The 23,193-nt window shown below is 43.2% G+C and overlaps 1 protein-coding gene across 1 annotated transcript; it reads left to right on the forward strand.

Moving 5' to 3' along the window:
• LOC310792238 (NACHT, LRR and PYD domains-containing protein 1 homolog) lies at nt 1-20,869 on the forward strand (the record flags this gene model as incomplete). Its single annotated transcript, XM_083653966.1, has 7 exons — nt 1-18; nt 811-964; nt 1,069-1,322; nt 1,521-1,643; nt 16,715-16,850; nt 19,149-19,175; nt 20,580-20,869. 7 exons carry the CDS (start codon nt 1-3, stop codon nt 20,867-20,869), a joined length of 1,002 nt encoding a protein of 333 aa, XP_083510092.1.
• Nucleotides 20,870-23,193: the final 2,324 nt, after the last annotated feature.

A 23,193-nucleotide genomic window follows, 5' to 3' on the forward strand; every position in this document is an offset into this window, starting at 1 on the left:
ATGCCGGTGTACCAGGAGGTACATGCGTAATCAAAGTGACATTGTATCAAAGCGCCCGCCAGAATTTGTAGAGTACTTTTTTCTAGGAAGGAGGAAAGTCTGGCCAGGAATTTAACCTTTTGATTTATTTTGGAGATGGTTTTTAAAGCATACTCCCTCCAGATACTTTATTGTCCAGGATACAGCCGAGGTATGTGGTATTCCTCCTTGCTTTCAACGGACACGTTGTCGACTGTAATGGTGAAGTACAAACTCGGTTGGGTATTTTTTCTTCATAGAATCTGGAGTGCTCCAGGCTTGCTGCTGGAACTTCTTCCTGCTTCAAAAAAAGCAATAAATTGACTCCCTAAAGCTCGTGTAATATAATCAGTCTTGTGGCCTGACGATCGTGCTGAGTCGAAATCATTTAATTTGATCCATTATTTCATGAAAATCCAAGTTGAACGCTATTGCATATCTACATTACCAAACCTCACAGATGGAGGTCACCCACTATTCCACAGACAAACCTTGCATGGCCACGGTGGACTTGCAAGGTTTAGTAATGGCATAAGGATGAGTAGACAATTACCAAATTAAAAATGTTGGGCTGAGCTATTCCTTTAAGTAGATTTTGCTAATTTTGTCCCAAATGAAAACAAGGCATATTTTGTTTCTGTTGACTGTTTTCCTCTGTATATCCTTTAATTTAACACAGTATTTCAGTGCAGTGACATCCAAGTCATTTCTTTTTCCTTTTATAATCTTAGCCTACAGTCTGAAGCAGGTTGCTTCGAATGCAGCGTGTCTGGCCTGCGTTGGGTTTGTCAGGAAAATGTCAGCATCAAGTACCAGTTTGCCTCTTGGGAGGAACAAATGGAGAGACTGGAACGCTTACAATACACACCAGGGGGCCCCCTACTGGACATCACAGTCATTGCTGGAAAGTTAGATGAAGTGCATCTGCCACACTGGATCTGTTTAGGTAAGTGGACCTAGATATAATAAAATGAATACTTCATTTGCATTTTATAGCATTTGTATATACAGTGATGCATAACTGAATACGTGTGGTTGTGTCTTGTGCAGATGACAACCCCACGATTTCAGACAAGTTTGCAGTTCTACACATAGATGACGATGGAGATGTTTTGGAAAAAGTGTCTGAGGTCACACCATTCCATGTCAAGATATTCCAGCCAACCTTCACTCTATGGGGGGTCCTGATAAGTGCTTTGTTTCCAGAGAAGAAAGTGCACTGCAACACATTAATTTATAAGACCAACAAAGCACATCTCACGCTAAATGTTTATCTGTTCCAAGATGATCCTGCTCTGAAAGAGGTTATTTCAATTGTTATAGTAATCAATACAAACATCACAATATACAAAGAAATATATTGTATGGGTAAATCTCTAGAATAGATGCAAAGTGCACCAAAAGCTATTTTTAATTAAGGTACTTCAAAACACAGACAACAATATTGACTACTATAAGCTTGAAGCACTTTTATGCAAAAAATCTGTCCATTTTCTCCACAGGCAGTGGCGACGGAAGAATCTGGAAATGAAATAATCCAAAAGTCACGGCCAAATGAGTCCTTTCAAATGGAGGTTTATTTCTTCCTCACAGCAGTCCCGGACATTGCAGAAATCAACCATAAGGTACGATTTTAACTAGCTATTACAGCTATGTGAACTAGGGTTCAACATCAAGAAAAATATTAATAATAATAGATAATACACATTTAATTAATTAATTAATTAAATAAGAAACAATATTTTTGATCACACACAGGCTTTGGGTCCTTCATAACAAAAATATTTGGTAACACTTTATAATAACGTTCAGTCGTAAATCATTTATAATCCTTAGTTAATGATCACTTATAAAACATGAATATACATTTGTAAATCATTAATACGAGCTATGTTAGTGCACGTGGCCCAAAATTACCAATTTGGAATGTATTCTCAATGTCTTGAAAGTGTCCGACAACGCCACCTAGGATTTGCCAAGTGACTCTGTTAAAAGGCTACACAGGTTCTTTACACCAGGGTTGAGCAGAATTAAAATACTAAAACCAAGGGTAGAAAAGGTAACAATGTGTATTGATAAAAAATGTGCCGCAAACCCAGCCCAAAGTCCATCCACGTCCTTGTGTCCACCGGTCTGAGGTAGTCCTGTTTCCCACTCCGGTCCACCGCTTTCCTTAGGGGGACCAGAACACAGGAGTCAACCACCAATGCCCCAGAGCACTCAGGCCCGGGGTCAGAAGTCAAACTGCCAGGGCCCGTCGGCCTACAACTTGAAAGTAACTTATTCACTACGCCACAGCACACTGTCACTGCAAACTGTATAGTATACTAGGGAACATAGCACTCAAGGGACACACAGTGGCCTGAGTGGTTGGGGCAGGTAGTAAAAAATAGGGATGACTCTAGATGGCAAAGGTATCGGGACCGGTAGAATAAAAATGGGCTTAGTAAATAGTAAAAAAGGAATAAAATGTCCAGGGCAATTAATTAAAAGCCAAGTTAAAAGCAGACAATGCAGCCTCCACAAAAACAAGTGGAGCAAGGGATCAGCGGGTACTTAACTCGAAGAGGGGTGAGTCGTGACGTCACCCCTCTGCCGCGGTTGGATGACTTCCCCCTGCTCCACTAATGAGAACTTTCCGTTCTCGAACTCGGCTGGAATCAGCCCCACAAGGGCCGTCAGCATCCGAGACCAGTCACCACGCCTCGCTCGTTGGCCTCACGTTGGGTTGGTTTGGTTTTTCACTCGTCTGGAGGAGGAACGGCAGCTGGAAGAGATTGGGGAGCCCCACCCGGCCCGCGGCAGATAGTTCCAGGTGGAGCGGCTTCCGGGCCTTCCCCCTCTCTCCTTCTCCCCCGTGAATCTGCCACGGTGCGCCCATAGGTGCGCCCAGGAGAGAGGGGCACTCAGCGGCCATCCCAGCCGAAGCCACTCACACCTGCATCTCACCCAAGCCGCAGGCAGGGCTAAATGCTGCTCCCCATCTCAGCCGCTCCTCCTCTGGACTCCTGCTGTCAGTCCGTCATCTTCCTTCTCCTCTGGTCTCTCCCATTGTCTGTGCTTCCTTCTCCTTATATCCCCGCACCTGTGCTGCCTCCACAGGTGAGGGTACTTTCTGGGACGGAAGAAGTGCGGAGGAAGTGACGTTTACGGTCGCAGTCGTGTTTGCCCGCCAGAAGCTCTGTCAAATTTTAACATTTTTATCCGGTTTTAAACTCGAATTTCAGGCTGCACCTTTTATCCATCTATACTGCTGCACCCTATCTTCATGCTGGATTAAGTGTTTTAATGATCGACTCCCTGGGTTTTAGATTATTTTAATTTAAAACCACCGACTCCTGACTTGACAGGCTACGCCTAGCCGTGTAACATAGCCACCAGCTAAATAGCTAACATTACCGGCAAGCGATAAAGAACCATTCAAGAAATCAACGGGCAATAACGGACCAGCTGGTCCGTTATTGCGGAAGGCAAGTGCATAGCAACTGGTCTTCCAATGAACTTGTACTTGTACTAACTTTGTTATGCTGCATATGAATTGCCCCAAGGGGGATAAATAAAGATTCTACTACTACTACTACTACTACTGTACAGGGGATATACAACTCAAAATCAAGCTTCGGCCGTCGGGTGCGGGGCCGCGCTGAAGCTAATCTGCTAGCAGCCCCGACGGCAATAACGGCAACCTCCCCGATACAGTGTGGTTTGTTTTCAGGCACTTCGAGGATCGTGGCACATCCTCACTACCACAAGGATTATTCTTTGTTAAGAGCCGAACACTCTGTTTCAGAGCGGAACACTCTAGCGGGGCTGGTCGGCAATCTTGGCTGGGCTTGTCTGCAGCCCTGGGTCCAAGTTGCAGCCGGCTAGCCTTCCAGCTAGCCCGCCCGCTAGCTACCATCCACAACCCTTCGCTACGTGACCAACATCAGGATCGGGATCTACTTGAGCCCGTTGGCTTCGTGACAACAACAAAAAAGTTTTTGACAGCATGTCAACACTCACCTCCTCACCAGTCGCGGAGATATCCAGGCTTCGGACTGAAATCTCGTCCCTCGAGTCCATCCTCCATGATGTCCTACAGCGGCAAATCCACCTCGCCTCTTGGCTGGCAGACCTACTGAGGGTCGCTGTTCCCCCCGACTCGGAGCGCCCAGGAGCCAGCCAAACCCCGGGTCCATCCTGGGCATCTGTTGCAGCGAAGGAGAGAAGGATCTCTCTCCCACGGTTTTCCCCTGCTGAGGACATCCAAGGCTTCGGGTCTTTTCCTCTCTCCAACTTCTTCAGCCCACTGGAGGACCTATCCAACCCGGCAGCCGAGGACGCCCACACGGCACAGCAACCCCCCGAGCGGGGCCAGGTACCCTCAAAAGTATCGAGGAAACGTCGGCACGACAAATCCCTGTCACCCCCGGCACAAGAAAAGCGAGCCCAACACCTTCCCCCCTCGTCGCCCTCTCTCCCCCACCTGAGCCCCGCTAACCCACCTGAGCTAGCCGATACCACTGCCCATGCTAACACAGCTAGCCTAGCTACTGCTGCAGCTAGCCTAGCTAATGTCAACAACATCTCCCCGGGCCCTAGCATAATTTTTCCGCCCCCCGATTACATCCTCATAGGCGACTCGATTATTGGACACGTCGCCTTCCCTAAATGTGTAACATACTCGTTCTCTGGAGCAAAAGTTCTCAATCTGGTAGAATATATTCCATCCATCGTCGAGCTTTACCCGTCTGCTAAATCAGTTATCGTTCATGTGGGTACGAATGACACCAGGTGTAAACAATCAGTGAAGCTGCAGAATGACCTCGAAACCCTTGCTGATACGATAGAAAGCCTGGGGAAGATCTGTATATTCTCTGGCTTGATTCCCACCCTCAGACGAGGTTCTGAATCCTTTAGCCGTATCTTCAGCTGTAATCAATGGCTACGTAATTTCACCTCCGCGTGTGGCTACGAGTTCCTTGATCACTTCAACTCTTTCTGGAATTCAGCCCATCTGTACAAACATGACAATCTTCACCCTAACAATAAAGGAATTACAGTCCTGGCCACTAATATCTCCCGCAAGTTAGCCACCCTGAAAGATTGACATGATATCTCTGGTAGTATTATTCAGCGTTTCACCCCCCCCCCCCTCCACTTTTCCTACGTGAATCCACTGACCACTCTCCCTTGCCCTCCGGTCACTTCCGGCCCCCTCCAGCCTCCCCCTGCTCCCCATTCGAACATCACTATCCCCCCCTTGTGGCCAGGTGGGCTGCCTGCTTTCCCTCTCAACAACAATAAGCTGGACTCTGGCCTCAAACATATCAAGGCTGCTCTCCTCAATGTGAGGTCACTGTCAAACAAATCCTTGCTCATCAGTGACTTGATTACCGACTACAATCTGGACCTAATGCTTCTGACAGAGACCTGGCTGGATCAGGACACCAATATGGCTGTTCTTTCTGAATCAGCCCCACCGAACTTTAGTTTTATTGACACTCCCAGGCCTGACAAGAGGGGGGGCGGTGTAGCAATTCTTTTCTCTGATAGATTCCAATGTAGGCAGGTAACATTTGGAGACTTTTCTTCCTTTGAATATCTCGCTGTCACCCTGAAGAGCTCCTCCACTGTCTTAATACTTATTATTTATCGACCACCAAAGTACTCAAGTAGCTTTTTTGATGAGTTTGCTGAACTATTGTCATTAATTTCCATAAAATATAACTGCATTTCTATTTCTGGAGATTTCAATTTTCACATTGACAATGCTAATGACAATTATGCTAAAGAACTGTTCAATTTACTCGAGACATTTGAACTGTCCCAGCATGTCTCTGGCCCTACTCACAACAGAGGCCATACCCTGGACTTAGTCATCTCGAGGGGTTTTATATGTTCATCCATCTCCAAAATCGATGTTGCCCTGTCCGACCACCTCTGTATCTTTTTTGTAATGGAGATCTCCCCTGTAATCATTCCCAGATCACAAACCATCAAAAGACGTAACATTACTCCTAGCTCCAGTTCTCTGTTCATGGAAAATTTCTTCTCTCCTTTAACAACCTCCTCCTCTTCTACTCCTCCTACCTCTGTCAATGACATTCTTGTTATCTTCAATGCAACTGTCCTGAATGTTATTGATAGTGTGGCACCTGTTAGAACAAAAATGGTATCTGGCAAGCTTAAAGCACCGTGGAGGAATGCTGCCTCTGTCAGGAATATGAAGAAAAACTGCAGGAAAGCTGAGAGTAAATGGCGCAAGTCGAACCTGCATGTTCACCACACTATTTACAAAGATAGCCTTCACTCCTACAACCTTGAGCTAAAAAAATCAAGACAATCATACTTCTCTGACATCATTAACAAAAATGTAAACAATGCCCGTACCCTTTTTGCCACTGTTGATAGACTGATTAACCCCCCGCTATGTGTACCACCTGAATTCCTTTCCACTGATAAATGTAATGAGTTTGCTGCCTTTTTTAATGATAAAATCATCAAGATCAGACAAGCCATCAGTGGCTCCTCACTGAAAAATGATGCGAGTCCACCATCCCCCCCGATCCTAACTAACTCAATAAGTCTGTCTCACTTTAGCGCAATTGATCCAAAAACTTTGGATGAAATTGTGCATGGCCTTAAGTCATCCACGTGTTGCCTGGACACCCTCCCAACTAGCTTTTTTAAAAGCATCTATAACTGCCTTTCATCTGACCTTATACAAATAGTTAACAGCTCCCTCTTGACCGGCACTTTTCCTGAATCTCTCAAAACTGCAGTAATCAAACCCTTACTTAAAAAGTGTAGTCTTGACTCCTCATTACTTAATAACTATAGACCAATATCAAATCTCCCATTCATAAGCAAAATCATTGAAAAGGCTGTTTATCTTCAACTAAACAGATTTCTAACCACAAATAATCTACTAGATAAATTCCAATCAGGTTTCCGTCCCCATCACAGTACTGAGACCGCACTCACAAAGGTTCTCAACGACATTAGAATAAACTCAGATGCCGGAAAAAACTCAATTCTAGTATTATTGGACCTCAGCGCTGCGTTCGACACCGTCGATCACTCAATCCTATTAGACAGGTTAGAAAACTGGGTGGGGCTCTCTGGTACGGCCCTCCAGTGGTTTAAGACGTATCTCCAGGACAGAAACTACTTGGTATCCATTGGCAATTACACCTCCGACATAAATCAAATGATATGTGGGGTCCCTCAGGGATCTATCATGGGGCCTGTTCTATTTAACTTATACATGCTCCCTTTAGCTCTAATTATGCAAAGAAATCATATAGCCTACCATAACTATGCAGATGATACACAACTGTACATAACTCTTTCGTCAGGCGATCATGCCCCCATTGACTCACTCTGTCAGTGCATTGATCAAATTAACGACTGGATGTGTAAAAACTTCCTTCAGCTAAATAAAGACAAAACTGAGGTGATCGTTTTTGGTCCGAAAGAACGACGACTTCAAATTGCAGCCTGCCTCGAGGTTCTTTCCTTTAAGCCAAAGGACCAAGTAAAAAACCTTGGAGTTACTATCGACTCCGATCTTAATTTCAGCTCACACATTAAGTCGGTCAGAAAATCTGCTTTCTATCATCTTAAAAATATTGCTCGGATTAGGGGCTTCATGTCCAGTCAGGACTTGGAAAAACTAATTCATGCCTTTATTTACAGTAGATTAGACTACTGTAACAGCCTTTTTTCAGGTCTGTCAAATAAAGAACTTAGGCAACTCCAGCTCATTCAAAATGCTGCTGCTAGGGTTTTAACTAGGACTGGGAGGGCTAATCACATTACCCCTGTTCTTAAATCTTTACACTGGCTCCCTGTAGGTTACAGAATTAAATTTAAAATCCTTCTTTTAGCTTACAAATCACTCAACGGCCTAGGCCCACAATACATGGCAGATCTCCTCCCTCGCTATGAACCAACTAGACCTCTCAGGTCAGCTGGGTCCGGCCTAATAGCTGTCCCAAGGATCCACTCGAACCAGGGCAGGGCCGCCTTTACACACTGTGCTGCTGTTAGCTGGAACAACCTGCCTGAGGCCCTCAGATTTTCCTCAACACTTTCTATTTTTAAAAATGGTCTAAAAACTTTTCTGTTTAGCACTGCTTTTAACTGTTGAAATGTCTATTTATCCTATTATTTTCCTGTATTGACCAAACGTGTAGCATCTTACTGATTTTTTGCTTTTTATTGTCTTTTTATCTTCTTTTATTCTCTTATGTCTGTAATGTCTTGTGAAGCAATTTGAATTGCTTTATGTATGAAATGTGCTATATAAATAAAATTGACTTGACTTGACTTGTGATTACGGCCACAGCTAGCTGTGGCCTTCAGGGACAGTCAGACATAACATGGCATACAAAGAATGAATGTTTCCAAACAATCTGAACAAAGCAAAGAATGCAAAAACTGGCCCCATCACATTAACATATCACAAATGCGCAAAGTAATCTATAAACTTTTAGTAAATGAAGTGTTCCTCACCTGTTATAAATGATGTGTAAATAATTTACAATTAATTTACAAGGCTTTCTGCATTCCTAATCTAAAGTGTAAACCATTAATCACACATAAATGTGTTACATAGAAGGGGGTAGCTCTGTCAAAATTGAAGCCAATGTGGAAGTGCACTTAAACCTGCATTATTTCGAATGGCCTGCAGGGGGCGACCCATTGGTCCGTGGACTTGACGCCTCACATATGGCATTTTGGCCATTGCCATCTTGGATCTCGACACAAGTCCATGGGTTTCCCACAGAGCGCGGCCTGCTATTGGTCCGTGATCGCTGAGCTGTGAGATCAGTGGACAATGGACCTGTCAATTAACATAGACTGAAACTAGCGAGTGAGACCATAAACACATTAGAAAGGTGCTTACTGAGGCCATACTTGAGGCTTCAAAACAGAAGTCCAGAAACCAATGGGTCGCCCCCTGCAGGCAAAGAGGACACTTCAGCATTGGCTTCACTTTTGACAAACAGAGCTACCCCCTTGTATGTAACACATTTATGTGTGATGAAAAAAAAAACTCGTAACGGACAAGCCCGTCTTTTATTGTCACACGAACACCACAATACATGCATGCGGCCACAACACACTCATGCTGACGGTGGCCGGTGAAAAGTGTCCTCTGCATTTAACCCATCCAGGCATGTCCTTTCCTCCGGGGGGCAGGCCAGGAGCAGTGGTCGCTTTCTCGTACAGCGCCCGGGGACCAACTTCGGATGTTGTCGTCACTGGTCGGATGACGATGACGATCTGATCTTCTGCATGTTTTTAGTGGGGGGGTTATATACGGAGGAACCCCCTGGGGGAGCACGGGGAGAACATGCAAACTCCATACAGAGAGAAAGGCCCTTACGACGAGATACCCCACCTGGGCAGTAGGCACTGAAGATATGGGGGGGAACACAACCACAGCGCCCACAGTGTCCCAGGCGAGAATCGAACTCAGGACCTTCTGACTGTGAGGCGACACCGCTACCGTCTGCGCCACCGCACCCCCGTGGTGAATGGTTTACACTTTAGATTAGGGGATGCAGAAAGCCTTGTAAATTAATTGTAAATTATTTACACATCATTTACAACAGGTGAGGAACACTTCATTTACTAAAAGTTTATAGATGACTTAAAACACATGTGTATTATGTTAACATAAGATTTATAAATCATGTACAAATCTATATTCATGTTTTGTAAATGGTTAGTTCATCATTAACTAAAGGCTTATAAATGACTTACGACTGAACGTTATTATAAAGTGTTACCAAATATTTCTCGCGCAACTAGGTTGTATGCAACTGAGTTTCATCAGATTTGCAGTGTATGCATCTCCCCCTGCAGTGTGTATCACCCCTCACAATGGGGGTGAGTTAACCCTAACCACTAGTGATGCGCGGGCTACCCAAAACCCACCGGGTCCCGCGGTCTGGTTTGGCAAATTAGGAAAATACCGCGGGTGCGGGCGGGGCAGGCTCAGAATGTGACAGACTAACCCTTTATTAAAGATGTGAACTCTCTCTCTCTCTCACACACACACACACACACACACACACACACACACACACACACACACACACACACATGCACACGTACACATAGAGGCCATTTACACCTGGTGTTAACATGCGTTTTCTGCCATCAGATTGCAATCAGATTGTACTTGACGACATTAACCTGATTCCATTTACACCCGGCGTTAACATGTATTTTCTGCAATATGATTGCAATCTGATGGCAGAAATGGGTGTCCTCTCAATCTACATAAAGTTGCTGTATCCAGATTGAGAAGGACACATTGCATTTACACTTGTGTTCAATGTGTACACAATGCATCCCTGTCTCCCTGACCACCTCTGGAGGTGGTTTGGCCGATCAGATTGCAATCCTTCTTCAATGCGTTTTGGGGGTGTTTACACCTGTACTTTCAAGTGATAAAACACAATCTGATTGCAATCTGATGGCAGAAAATGCATGTTAACACCAGGTGTAAATGGCCTCACAGTCAGACAGACAAGGGCTGCGTTTCCCAAAAGCTTCTTAGCGCTAAGAAGCTTCTTACGGGAGCCTTAAGAAGGGTCAAAGAAGCTCCTGATTGCTTCTTAGCCTAAGTTGATCTTTCGTTAAGAAGGCATGCGTTTCCCAAAAGCTTCTTAAGAAGCTAAGAAGCTTCTTTGACCCTTCTTAAGGCTCCCGTAAGAAGCCAACGAAGCCAACGCTTTTCCCGGTTGCTTCTTATGATCTTTCGTTAAGAAGGTTTCGTAAGAAGGGTCTGGAGCATTCTTAACACCTTCTTAACGACGAAACACTCGCAGATTCAGGCGTGTCAGGCAAAAGGACATAATAATATAGTCCACTGTTGTGTTTTTCCCTTTTTCCTTTCTTTCATGCACCTTTTAGTGTTTAAAATTGGGGAACACTTGAAAATCTCTCCTCTATGTAATATGGTTACTTTTGTTTGAAATGTTTTACCGTAGGCTATATTCCCCTAATCAGAATGGATTCCTTTTATAATATCAAAAATTGAAGAAAGGAGCTGTTAGGAATTTAAATGACAAAATTTAATTGGAAGTAATTGTACCTGTGTACTACAAAGAGTTTAACAACCAGAGGACATCTTCATGAAGGTGATACGGGCAAGATCAGTACCGCAAACGCGTTTCAACCGTTACCCAACGGTTGAAACGCGTTGCGGTATTGATGTTAAGGGGGTACGGTGGTGCAGTGGTAAGCGCTGTCGCCTCACAGCTCGAAGGTCCTGGGTTCGATTCCCACCTGGGACGCTGTGAACGCTGAAGGAATGCGTGCCCGTCCACATGTCCTCGAGTGCCCACCGCTCGGGTGGGGTTGTCAAAAGGGCCTTTCTGTGTGGAGTTTGCATGTTCTCCCCGTGCCTCCCAGGGGTTTCCTTCATATAGGAACCCCCTTCACAAAAACATGCAATATCATGGTTGCTAATGTGGTTCCTCCTCTGGTCGTTAAGGGCACCTGTTCAGAGGGAGGGGAACTGGTTGGAATAGCGTGAACCTCCCACGTGCTATGTCCTACCGGTGAAGCCTCTGTCAGGTGAAAAGAAGCGGCTGGCTAACTGCCCATGTCTCAGAGGAAGCATGGAGCCAGTTTCGGCTCTCCCCAGATCGGCAGAGGGTGGAGTAGCAACCAGGATAAATAAATTGGATTAGCACTAATGGGGGATAAAAATGGGATAAAAAATCGGGGGGGGGGGGGGATCATGTGATCATTTTCTGAAATATACACTTTCTGCTCAACCTAGTTAGTCATACCCATTTAGTCAACAGCTAGCAGCATGGCCAACACACATTTTTTGCTGAGAAGAAAATCCTAGTTGAAGCAGGTCTGAGGGTCCTTTCATAGAAAATGTTTTCCTAGAGACATGTTTTCCTGTAAAGTCACATCTTTCTGCTGTGATTGTTGCTACATTCCATTTAAACTTGGAGCTTTGGGATTTCACGGTTGAGTGACATCACCCCCAGGTTTAAGTGACATCACCCCCGAGTTGTCGGTGTTCCTTTTAAACAATCTGGAATCCAGCCAAGGTTTGCTCTAGCCGGGCTAGCCATTGTTTGCAATAACAGTCGATAACAACACATTTCAGGGTGTTTTGCACATAGAAACACTGTACTGTAGCAACAGAAAGTGCTAATCAACAGTATTTACTAGAGATGCACCGATTGATCGTCACGTGACCGGAAATGGCCGATTTTCAGCTGATCGGCCGCAACCGGTGACCTGCGCCGGTCAGTCTGCATATCCGATTCTGTGTGCCTGTCGGCTCCCCCCTTTTTTCAAGTGAGGGGCGCGCACCCCAAAGCAGCAAGACAGATGGGCTGCAGCCAAAAGAAAGCAGCCAGCCCACCACACACACGCCAGCATGTCCTCCTCAGTGTGGGAATTTTTCACCATCAGTGAAGAAGACACAAAACTCGCAGTTTGTCACACAAACAAGTCGAAAATAAGCCGCGGAGGAACAACTGTCCCGCTCGGCTGGAGTCCAGTCTGAGCAGCTCACTCACCTCCCTCTCCCTCTCCGCTCCCTCTGCAGCATCCGGCCACAGCACACCACAGCCGGCTTGGTGAGGTGAATGTGAGCATTGATGGAGCCCTGTGTCGGCTGCCACTGTCCAGTAGCCTATGATAACCATTCTCCGACCTGCCGACCTGCTGCCAACTGCCTTCTCCAGTCCACATCACTGCTGCTGCCTGTCAGTATTTGTTTCGTATAATGAATAGAATGACGAACATAATAATAAAACGCATTGGACTAATCAGCGTGCAAGGTTTTCTGTGAGTGACGATTTTCTTTTTCCGGATGGCGGATTAAAAAAAACGCATACGAAATTTCGGACTGTGTGTAAACTCTGATATTCAGACTGAATCTTCAACTCATAAACTAATTTCCTCTTCTAGTCAAGAACAGCCAAATCCACAACGATGGTGTGGGCGTGGCTTCGAAGGTCTGGAGCCAGGCTATAAACTCCTTGTCCATGGATGGATCACATTTTGATGTTCGGTTGCACCTGTTTTCTTTTGGAAAAGTAAATACATGATAGCTGTGGGATATACTGGATTTTTTTTTTATTCATTGTATTTGCACACAAAAAGAAAAGCTCTGTCCAGTAACCTGGACGATGTGACATCGCGTCACGTCGTAAGATGGCGGCGCCCTGCGGAGTGTAGCTACACCAGCAGCAATAAAACTAGCTGGAAACAAACTGACCTAAACAAGACTTACAGTGCTGAAAGGGAAAGTTGGAGGAAATTGCACAGAAAAAAAAACCCCACTTGAGGAAGAGTTGGATGGGATCCGTAAATTGATGTCGAATGAGCTGAGCACAGTGGCTAAACAACAAGCTACGCTACTTGCTCTAGTGGATTAAATAAAACAACTTAAGAACCTTGTCAAGGAAAAAGACAAGGTAATCGATGGTCTTGAGCGAAGAATCGAGGACTTTGAACAGTACTTGAGAATTGAGGATGTGATTATAAGTAGACTGGAGACCAGACACCGGTCTTATGCCAGGGCTGCAACCGGAGGCAAAGACGGAGCGGATGCCCTTGCCATGCCATGGAGGAAGTGAGCAGGTGATGTGGCCTGGGCAGGGGAGAACAGGCACAACAGGTGTAGAGGGTGTCCAGGAGGCTGGGCCGAAGGGTGGAGCAACCCTGGACGATGGCCCGGACACCAACGACACAGGCGGAACCTTTCAGGAGACTGGGCCTGACACTGGTGATGAAGACTGTGATGGTGGCTGGGCCGTGCAGAAGACTAAGGATGGGCAAAAACAAAAGGGGTCAGAGGTCACAGACCTAAAAGAGGCCTCAATTGTCATGGCCTAATGTCAAATTCAAAGCAACGAAAGCTATACACTAAATTACATAACATCCAGTGTGACAGTCAGGCAGACAGTCAGTGGCAGACAGACATCAGTCAGTGAGGTAGACAGGCGAAACACACAGTCAGTCAGAGAGACACTGACTGACAGTCAGTCAGGTAGACAGGCAGACAGTGAGACAGACAGACAGACAGACAGACAGAGTCAGAAAGTCACTGACTGAGGTAGGCTACTGACTGTCTGTCTCACTGTCTGCCTATCTGTTGACTGACAGTCAGGTAGACAGACAGTGAGACAGATTGACAGACAAAGAGACATGCAGACGGTCAGACAGACAAGCTAGCTAGTCGCTACGTTATACTGTACAACACCACAACATGAGCGGCAGGTTTGCCTCAAATATAACAGCTGAAAGCTAATGTTAGCTTGCAAGCTAACGTTAATGTAACGTTACATAAACATCTGTTTTAGCTGATATAAGTTTGAAAGCATGCCCACATGGAGAGGACAACATAAAAACGACAAACAACAATTCTTATCATTTGCATGAGGTAGGATCATCTCACTCAGACACATCTCAAAATAAAAGTGTTCCAGGTTTATTTATTTATTTAAAAAGGATGCGTGTTGCACCAGCTAATCTTCCTGGGGTCCAAATACAAACAACATAAAAAATAACGAAATAACGTTACTAACCGGTTCAAGTGCGGCCATAACTGCAATAAGTTGTCAAAACGTAACAAGCAAACTTCAGACCATACTCTCCTCTCTTCCTGTTTTCTGAGACTGAAACTTCTGCGGAAATGTCGCGCATGCGCCTCCTCCTCTCCTCGTTTTCCCAGCATTCACAGGGGTTTCCAAAAAGATCCAAATATCACAGAAACAAAACAACAAAACAAATAAAACTTGATTTTCCCCTTTTCCCGTTTAGTTTTAAAACAGAAAAAGAAAAAACTAAACCGTTATTTGGTTTTTACGATTTGGTTTTGAAACGGAGAAACGAAGGAACACAACATACATGGATTCTTCACATACGTCAATCAAATAAGTCCGCTTTCAAATTCCATTTAAGAATGCATTAAACAGATTATCAATAGTCCAGTTGTTCATGTGCAATTCCATGTCTTCCTTGTAGGGGAGAGTGGGGTGAGTTGTGCCAGTGGGGAAGTTGTGCCACCCCTTGTATCTAGAAAACCATAGAAGAAATTGGTCATGTGTCCACACATTTTTGAAGAGGCATCCATTTTACTCACTCTGCAAAGAAGGGAGGCAGATGGCACAAGAGCTAACCACATTTAAGTTCAAAAAACTGTTTTTTGCCTCTCAAAGTAAATTTTTTATGATCAAGGTTTATTGATTGTTGTGTCTGAACAATTATAGACAAGCTTGAAAACATTTCACACATGTGTTAGTGTTTTAGTAAGCTACAATATGAGGCTATACTGTTAGCATGATGTTAGCTCCAAACCAGCTATATGATACAAGTTTGTTAAAATGGTGGGGATGGGGTGATTTGTGCCAAAAGGCCTGGGTTAAGTTGTGCCAGTGCAGTTGCAGTTGATTTAGTGAAATTTTATTTCATTTTGTTCTTAAATGTTTAAATAGACCTTGTTGAAGAATATTGCAGTATTGGCAAGTGTAGCCTGGCTCTGTGATAGTTGATTTTGTTGATTTTGAACATAATTTTTATTTCTGAAAATGTTAAATATGTAGGTCAACTGTTGCTACCGTTTAGCCTTGTTTAACCCTGTTATAGTACACTGGACTTTAGTGTTATCTTTATTTTGTCTTGCTTTGATATAGCATTACAGTATATGAGATGAAAATGTTCTGTTTTACTTCAGTAATCAATGGCACAATTTACCCCAACGTATTCTCTCCAAAGGCACAACTTACCCCGCACCGGGGGCAAGTTGTGCCAAGAGACCACTTTTTTAAGAATAGCCATATTTTTTTAACTGTTTATTTAAGATCCAAAGGGAGTGTTCCCAGTGGTGCACAACATCCTGAAATATATTTACATATTGTAGTTGGAGGCATTACTGTCATGCCCTCACTTTAAAGACACCTCAAGTAAAAAGTGGCACAACTCACCCCACTCTCCCCTACTCAGAAATGTATGTACATAGTGTAACAATGTAAGTAACATAACTCAAAATGCAAATGTGTTATATTACACATACATGATGTTTATGTATCTGATGAATAACATGTAAACGTCAGAAAAATGTTATGTTGTATATATGTATATAAGGCTTGTATTGTATTGCATTGTAGTATTGTATTTGGACCCCAGGAAGATTAGCTGGTGCCACACGCATCCTTTTTAAATAAATAAATAAACCTGGAACACTTTTATTTTGAGATGTGTCTGAGTGAGATGATCCTACCTCATGCAAATGATAAGAATTGTTACGTAAATCTTAATTTTCTAATAAACCAAAGTTAAAAAAATGTTTGTGTAAGCTGTCAATTATTGTTCTTAGAAAGAAAATGAATCGGAATCGGCCAAAATCGGTATTGGCAAGTCAGACTATTCAAAAATCGGAAATCGGAACTGGCCAAGAAAATCACAATCGGTGCATCCCTAGTATTTACTACGATTGTAACTACTGTTGAAGCACGGAGCAGCCATCTTGGATTTTTGAGGTTGGGGCTGATGAGCCTCCCCCGAGTTTGGCAGAGAAAATCCGAGGACAGGTGACGTGACACGGGGAGTTCATGACCTTTGAATGGTGAAATCCCCTGCTCTCAGGTTAAATGGAATGCAGCATAAGCATGGCAAAAACTAACCCCCTCCCTTTGCCTTATCCTTTCCTCCACAGACTAAAGGATTAAAGATTTGCTGTGGAGGAACACCACCTTTCTTTGAGGTGTACATTAACAATGCAGACACTAACTTCAAGCTCATACTAACAAGTCAGCACGGTGACATTGTATGGGATGCTGATATTCGAGAAGGTCAGACAAAAAAATACAATACTTTTTCTACATACATGATCTGAGCATTATTTAGTAAACAAGCATTAGATGGCTCGTGTGGGGGTCAGCTCAATGTTCCAAGGGCTCGATGTTCCCAGGGTCGATGTTCCCAGGCATTGGTGGATTTTGTGCGCTTGGTGGGGAGGGGGGGAGGGGTTAGGGCAGGGGTAAAATAATGCTCACAATAGAGTGATGACATACATGTTGATGACGTGATGATGATGATGATGTCATCATCATGACATCATGATGATGATGATGTTGATGTTGCATTTTAGCGAAAACCCCATTCAAAAACCCCATTCTAAAACCCTGAAGATCGACCATGCTACTTCTGGACTCATTGCTGCGGTGTTCTATTGTAAATCTGCATGTGATGAACTATAACCTTTTTTCTCACTCGTAATATTTTCCTCTCTTTACTAAAGTTGTTTTCTCCTGTGTTTGTAAAGTGTCTTTGAGCACAGCCAAAAGTATGAAAGACCAGCGTCAAGGCCCTGTCAAAGGCCCCTCCTGTCACAGCTTTAGCAATAAGATCCCCGTGATGCTTGTCAAAGTCGATATAAATCTTATGATCATATTCAGCCAAGACAGTGACATGGAGATTTACAATGGTGAGCATATTATATATTATATATATATATATTAGAGATGCGCGGATGAGCTTTTATACGATCCTAATCCGCGTGTATGCATGAACCGTCCGCCCACCATAAATCCGCGCAAATTATTTCATACTATTTATAGATCCGCGCCCGACATGCACCCGACGCTATAAACGCTATAAAACGCTATAAAAGGAGCAAACTTACGGTTTCTGCTGCCGTTGGTGCGATCACTGCAGTCCAAGACTCCAAATAAACTTCCATGCTGTATTATGTCCAGTCCACCACTTGCCCTCATGTAGTTTACTCGGCTAATGCTATAGCTTTAAGTTTAGTTTACTGGATTGCCTCATTGTATGGGAAAATACAATGTGTGTGTGTGTGTGTGTGTGTGTGTGTGTGTGTGTGTGTGTGTGTGTGTGTGCGTGTAGTTCTGGATTAGCTTAGCACGAGCTTTTTACTTCTAGGGCTCGCATTTACGCTTCAAAACTCATGAAAGTGGTCCTCATGTGTGAAGATTATCCCGCTGAACACTGGTTTGCGTTTGATTAAGCTTGCGTTGCCCAGAGACCTTATTTGAAGCATCGTGCCAAAAACGCATTCAAAAATCCCATAGGCAGAAATAGTGAAGAACCAGGAAGTCCGGGAATTCCGCGTTCCGACTACAAAAATACGTCATCCCTGGGGCTCTCTATTGAAGTGCAATGTAGACAGGAGGTAACTGTCCTCAAAATATTTATTGAACAGAAAATAAATGCACAATTGTAAACAGTGCAGTACACGCTCCAGAACCGATACTTCCGGTGGTGGCGCTGTAGAGCAGTCAAAACCCAAAATGACACAGCCAAAGAAGGCTGTGTCTGAGCTAACACTTTGGCACTTGTGAATAATTCCTCGGTATTACAGTTTTATTGTGATTGATAATGTGAATATCGCGTGAAGCCATTGGAGCCAACCTCCCAGTGGCTAGAGGACCCGCACATCCGAGACCAAGGAAGAATGAGTGATGAGTCTCGCGTTGAGGCTACGGCGACGCTAGCTGCTCCGGTATGCTTAGCTTTTAAGTGATAGCTCAAACTCGATGTACTTCGGTGATATTTTAATTCCGTTTTACACAATGTGCAAACTACTGTTGATTTATCCGCTGTGCCATTTGGGAGTTTTTTTTTAAGTAAAACGAGCCATTTAGAAGCATGTTGCTCTTTCTTTTCCATGCCTGCCTGCAACAGCAGCAGACAGGAAACCGCTGCGACCGGCTTGACTACAAATACGGGTGCGTCGAAGGGACAAAATAGCGGCATGCGATTAGCCCGATTTAAAAAAATAACGCATTATGGTCGGAACTTAATCGCATCGCGATTAACGCGTTAACGCTGACAGCCCTAATATATATATATATATATATATATATATATATATATATATATATATATATATTACCACTGCATATAGTAGAATAAAATAGAATGCATATGAAAATGCATGTGAAAAATGAAAAGCATAGAGGAAACACTGGTATTGAACCCTGGGAACATTGAACCCTGGGAGCATCGAGCCCTGGGAACATTGATACGCTCCCCTTGTGTGCTGTGAATACTCAAACACATACCACATATAAAAGCAATAAATCAGCTAAATATCAGTAAGCATTTTATTCTTCATCTTATTCCAGGTGACTACAACAATGGTCAGCAACAAGGTGAGAAAAGACACTGAATATGAGTATTTAGGAGAGTTAAATTGCATGTTGAAAATTATATCTAACATCAAGGCACAATTTTTTATCAGGGCCATGGTGTTCACCCAACACGTTCTCACTCCGAGCACGTAGCATATTGACGCTTTGTCCCGTCCCTTGTGCGTCACTTGTTACTAACATGGTACCCTTGAGCGACCCATGAAACAACTTGGGCTTTCCGACTAAACTCAATGCAAACCCATGGAAGTCATCTTTGACGCTTATGGCAACTGCTCCCCCATTAGCCTAACTGCTCCCCCATTAGCCTAACTGCTCCCCCATTAGGGTCTGGGGGGAGGTTAGGTTTAGGCATGGGGGGTGGGAGAAGTTAGGTTTAGGGTTAGGGTCTGGGGGAGTTTAGGTTTAGGCATGGGGGGTGGGAGAGGTTAGCGTTAGGGTCTGGGGGAGGTTAGGTTTAGGCATGGGGGGTGGGAGAGGTTAGGTTTAGGGTTAGCGTCTGGGAGAGGTTAGCTCCAACAGACCCTAATGGGGGAGCAGTTGACTAATGGGGGAGCAGTTAGGCTAATGGGGGAGCAGTTGCCATAAGCGTCAAAGATGACTTCCATGGGTTTGCATTGAGTTTAGTCGGAAAGCCCAAGTCGTTTCATGTGTCGCTCAAGGGTACCATGTTAGTAACAAGCGACGCACAAGGGGGGGTTCCTCTGCCTTTCCGAAGCCCTGCCACTCCGAACGTTAACTTCCATTATTCGGACTGGCGGTCGTTCACCTTAGAAGCCGCAATGCCGACCTTAGGTTTAGGCGTGGGGGTGGGAGAGGTTAGGTTTTGGGTTAGGGTCTGGTGGAGGTTAGGTTTAGGCATGGGGGGAGGTTAGGTTTGGCGTGGGGGCTGGGAGAGGTTAGTGAAAAACGGGGAATATAGACCCCCTTTCTGAGTGCCGATATTTCGGAGTGGCAGAACGTCGGAGTGGCAGCACGTCGGAGTGGCAGCATGTAACCGCACAAGGGACGGGACAAAGCGTCAATATGCTACGCGCTCGGAGTGAGAACGGGTTGGTTCACCCTGTAATTTAAACATTGTTCACCCTGGGGGGTGGAAATAAAATGTTTGATTCCCCCCGTCTTTTTTGTTTTTGATCCAAGTAAAATGTTTTATGGTCACTCACGATTCAGTAGGTCACGGGTTACCTTGGTTCCAGCCTTAAAACTCATTATATAAGGATTTTTCAAAAGGTCTATGAATAAAATGAATGGGGAACTCACTTCTGGGGCAAGAGATGTCACGTGACTGTTCAGCTCTATAACATTCTAGTCACTATTTTAATGTGGTCCTGTTCAAATTGTTTTAATTTCTAAGAAGTCTCTGTTACAATGTGACTCCTGGTCTTTTTCCAACTTACCTTCCAGGTGCTTCGAGTGTCTCCGCAAAGGAGAAGCTGTTGTTGTCAGCTCGAACAGATTTCATCAACCGAGTGTCTGAATCTGTTTTAAAGACATTGCTGGATGAACTTCTGCAGCAGAGGGTAGTAAGTCATCAAGAAATGGAGTCGGCGTTTGCCCAAACAAAAGTCAGGGCAGACAAAGCACGAGCAGTGATCGACATGGTGCGCAACAAAGGAGAAGCAGCAAGTAAAATTATGATCAAAGTCTTGTGTGACGTGGATCCTTTCCTTTCCAAAGAGCTGAAGTTAACCTGAAGCAGAAATGACAACTGTACTGAGGTCGATGATGAAACTTGGTAGCAGAGACAGACATATATCAACACATCTTTAAGTCTTTAAGAATCTTTGCCTATAAAGCACATGTTGAATCAGTGGAGTTTCACTTGGAAGGTGATTTACTGACCTTACTGACGAGGTCTGACACTATGGAAAAGCTTAACACATTTTTTGTTTTATACAGAAGAACCTTATATTTTATATTTTATATGTACAGAATAACCAGATTTTTTTGTTTTATATGTACAGAATAACTTTATTTTTAATGTTTTACATGCAGAGGAACCTTATTTTCTACATTTTAGCTGTACAAAAGAAAAAAAATCTTGTTTTATACAGTATGTAAGGAAGCATATTATTTTCTTTTATATGTACAGAATAACCTTATTTTTTATGTTTTGCATGCAGAGGAACCTTATTTTCTATGTTTTATATTTTCTTGTTTTACATGCAGAGGAACCTTACCTATGTTTAATATGTACAGAAGAAGCATATTTTCGTGTTTTATATGTACAGTTGTTGCACACCTTAAAAACTTTAAATCAGGTGCGTAGGATGGAAAAATGAACTAGAAGTAGAGAAAATCCCCCAAGACACTGACCTTACTGGTAAACTCTTTATTAGAAGATAAATAGGGAAAACAACGTTTCGTGCTAGACCTTCATCAGGTTTTTTGAAAAACCTGATGAAGGTATAGCACCGAAACGTTATATGCAGAAGAAACAATTGTTTTTGTTTTATTTGCAAAAGAACCTTACGTTTTATCCTACAATATAATTGCCTAGTTGGAGGACCGGGTGGGTGTTCGCTGTCTGTCTGTCATCATTCGCGTCATGTTTGTGTCACAAAAGTGACATCGGGCTTGTCGGCCCTGTCGAAGGCCCCGGCCGATCTATCCCACGCCACCCACCCCCCCACACAAACACAGACAGACCTTAGACACAAAACATAATACCAGGCCAGATTCCCAGCAAACTAGATTTGAAGGCTGCATCTATCATCTATAGAAGAACATTATTTTTTGTTTTATATGGAGAAGAACCTTATTTTTATGTTTTATATGCAGAACCTAATTTTTGTTTTATATGCAGAACAATATTTTTTGTTTTATATGGACAGAAGAACCTTATTTTTTTGTTGACATGTAGACAAACCTTATTTTTACGTTTTATATCTAGAGAATAACCAGATTTTTTGTTTAAATATGCAGAATAACCTTCTTTTTGTTTTATATAAAGACTAAACTTATTTTTTGTTTTATATACAGAACATTATTTTGTTTTATAAGAACCTTACTATTTTATATGCAGAAGAACCTTACAGTATTTCTTGTTTTATATGCACAATAACCTTATTTTTTGCTTTTACATGTACAGAAGAACAATTATGTTTTACTTTTATATGTACAGAAGAACCTTATTTGTTATGTCTCATATGTAGAGAATAACCATACTTGTTATCTTTTATATGCAGAAGAACCTTGTTTTTTGTTTTATATGTACCGAAGAACCTTATTTTTCTTGTTCTACATGTACAGAATAACCTTATTTTTCAGAATCAGAATCATATCAGAATATGCAGGATAACCGTATTCATTTGTTTTATATGTACAGTAGTTGTGTTTTCAAACACTGAAATAAGATTCAGATTTAAAACTTTAAAAGCTTGAGATGAGAAAGTAATTGATTGAGTTGTGAATAAATCTAGGAAAGTAAACCGAAGTTACTATCCTTCTCAGAAGCCAAACAAAGAGTACCGTCACCTGTGTCCCTCCTCAGCTGGTCAGCAGAGATGGACCAGGGAGAGACCTCCATTTCTTCCTGGACACTCTGAAGGCATTTTGGCCGCTGCCATCTTGGTTCTCGAGCAGCTTTTGCGAGACCAGAGGCTTCCCACAGAGCCACCTGTTGGTGAGCAGCATGATCTCCGGACAGGCAACCTGTCGATCACACCCAAACCATAGTCTGCTTTATCTTCTATTTTACTCTAAATGGTGATATATATATATATATATATTAGAGATGCGTGGATGAGCTTTTTTTTTTTTTTTTTAGATGTATAATTATCTTCTATTTCACTCTAAATGGTGATTATATATATAAACACTGTACATTTAGCATGAAAGGTGAAATTAGCTATATATATTTTTTTTTTACCAGACTGTAAACATGTTTATTTCTGCTGTAAAATCAGGCATTTTAAAATAGGCGTTAATGGGGAACGACTCCTTTTTAGAGCCAGCATCAAGTGGCTATTCAAGGAACTACAGTGTTTGCTACTTCCGCAATGGCCTCATTGCGACC

Source organism: Poromitra crassiceps, assembly GCF_964638095.1.
Source record: "Poromitra crassiceps genome assembly, chromosome: 17".
Classification (NCBI taxonomy): Eukaryota; Metazoa; Chordata; class Actinopteri; order Beryciformes; family Melamphaidae; genus Poromitra; species Poromitra crassiceps.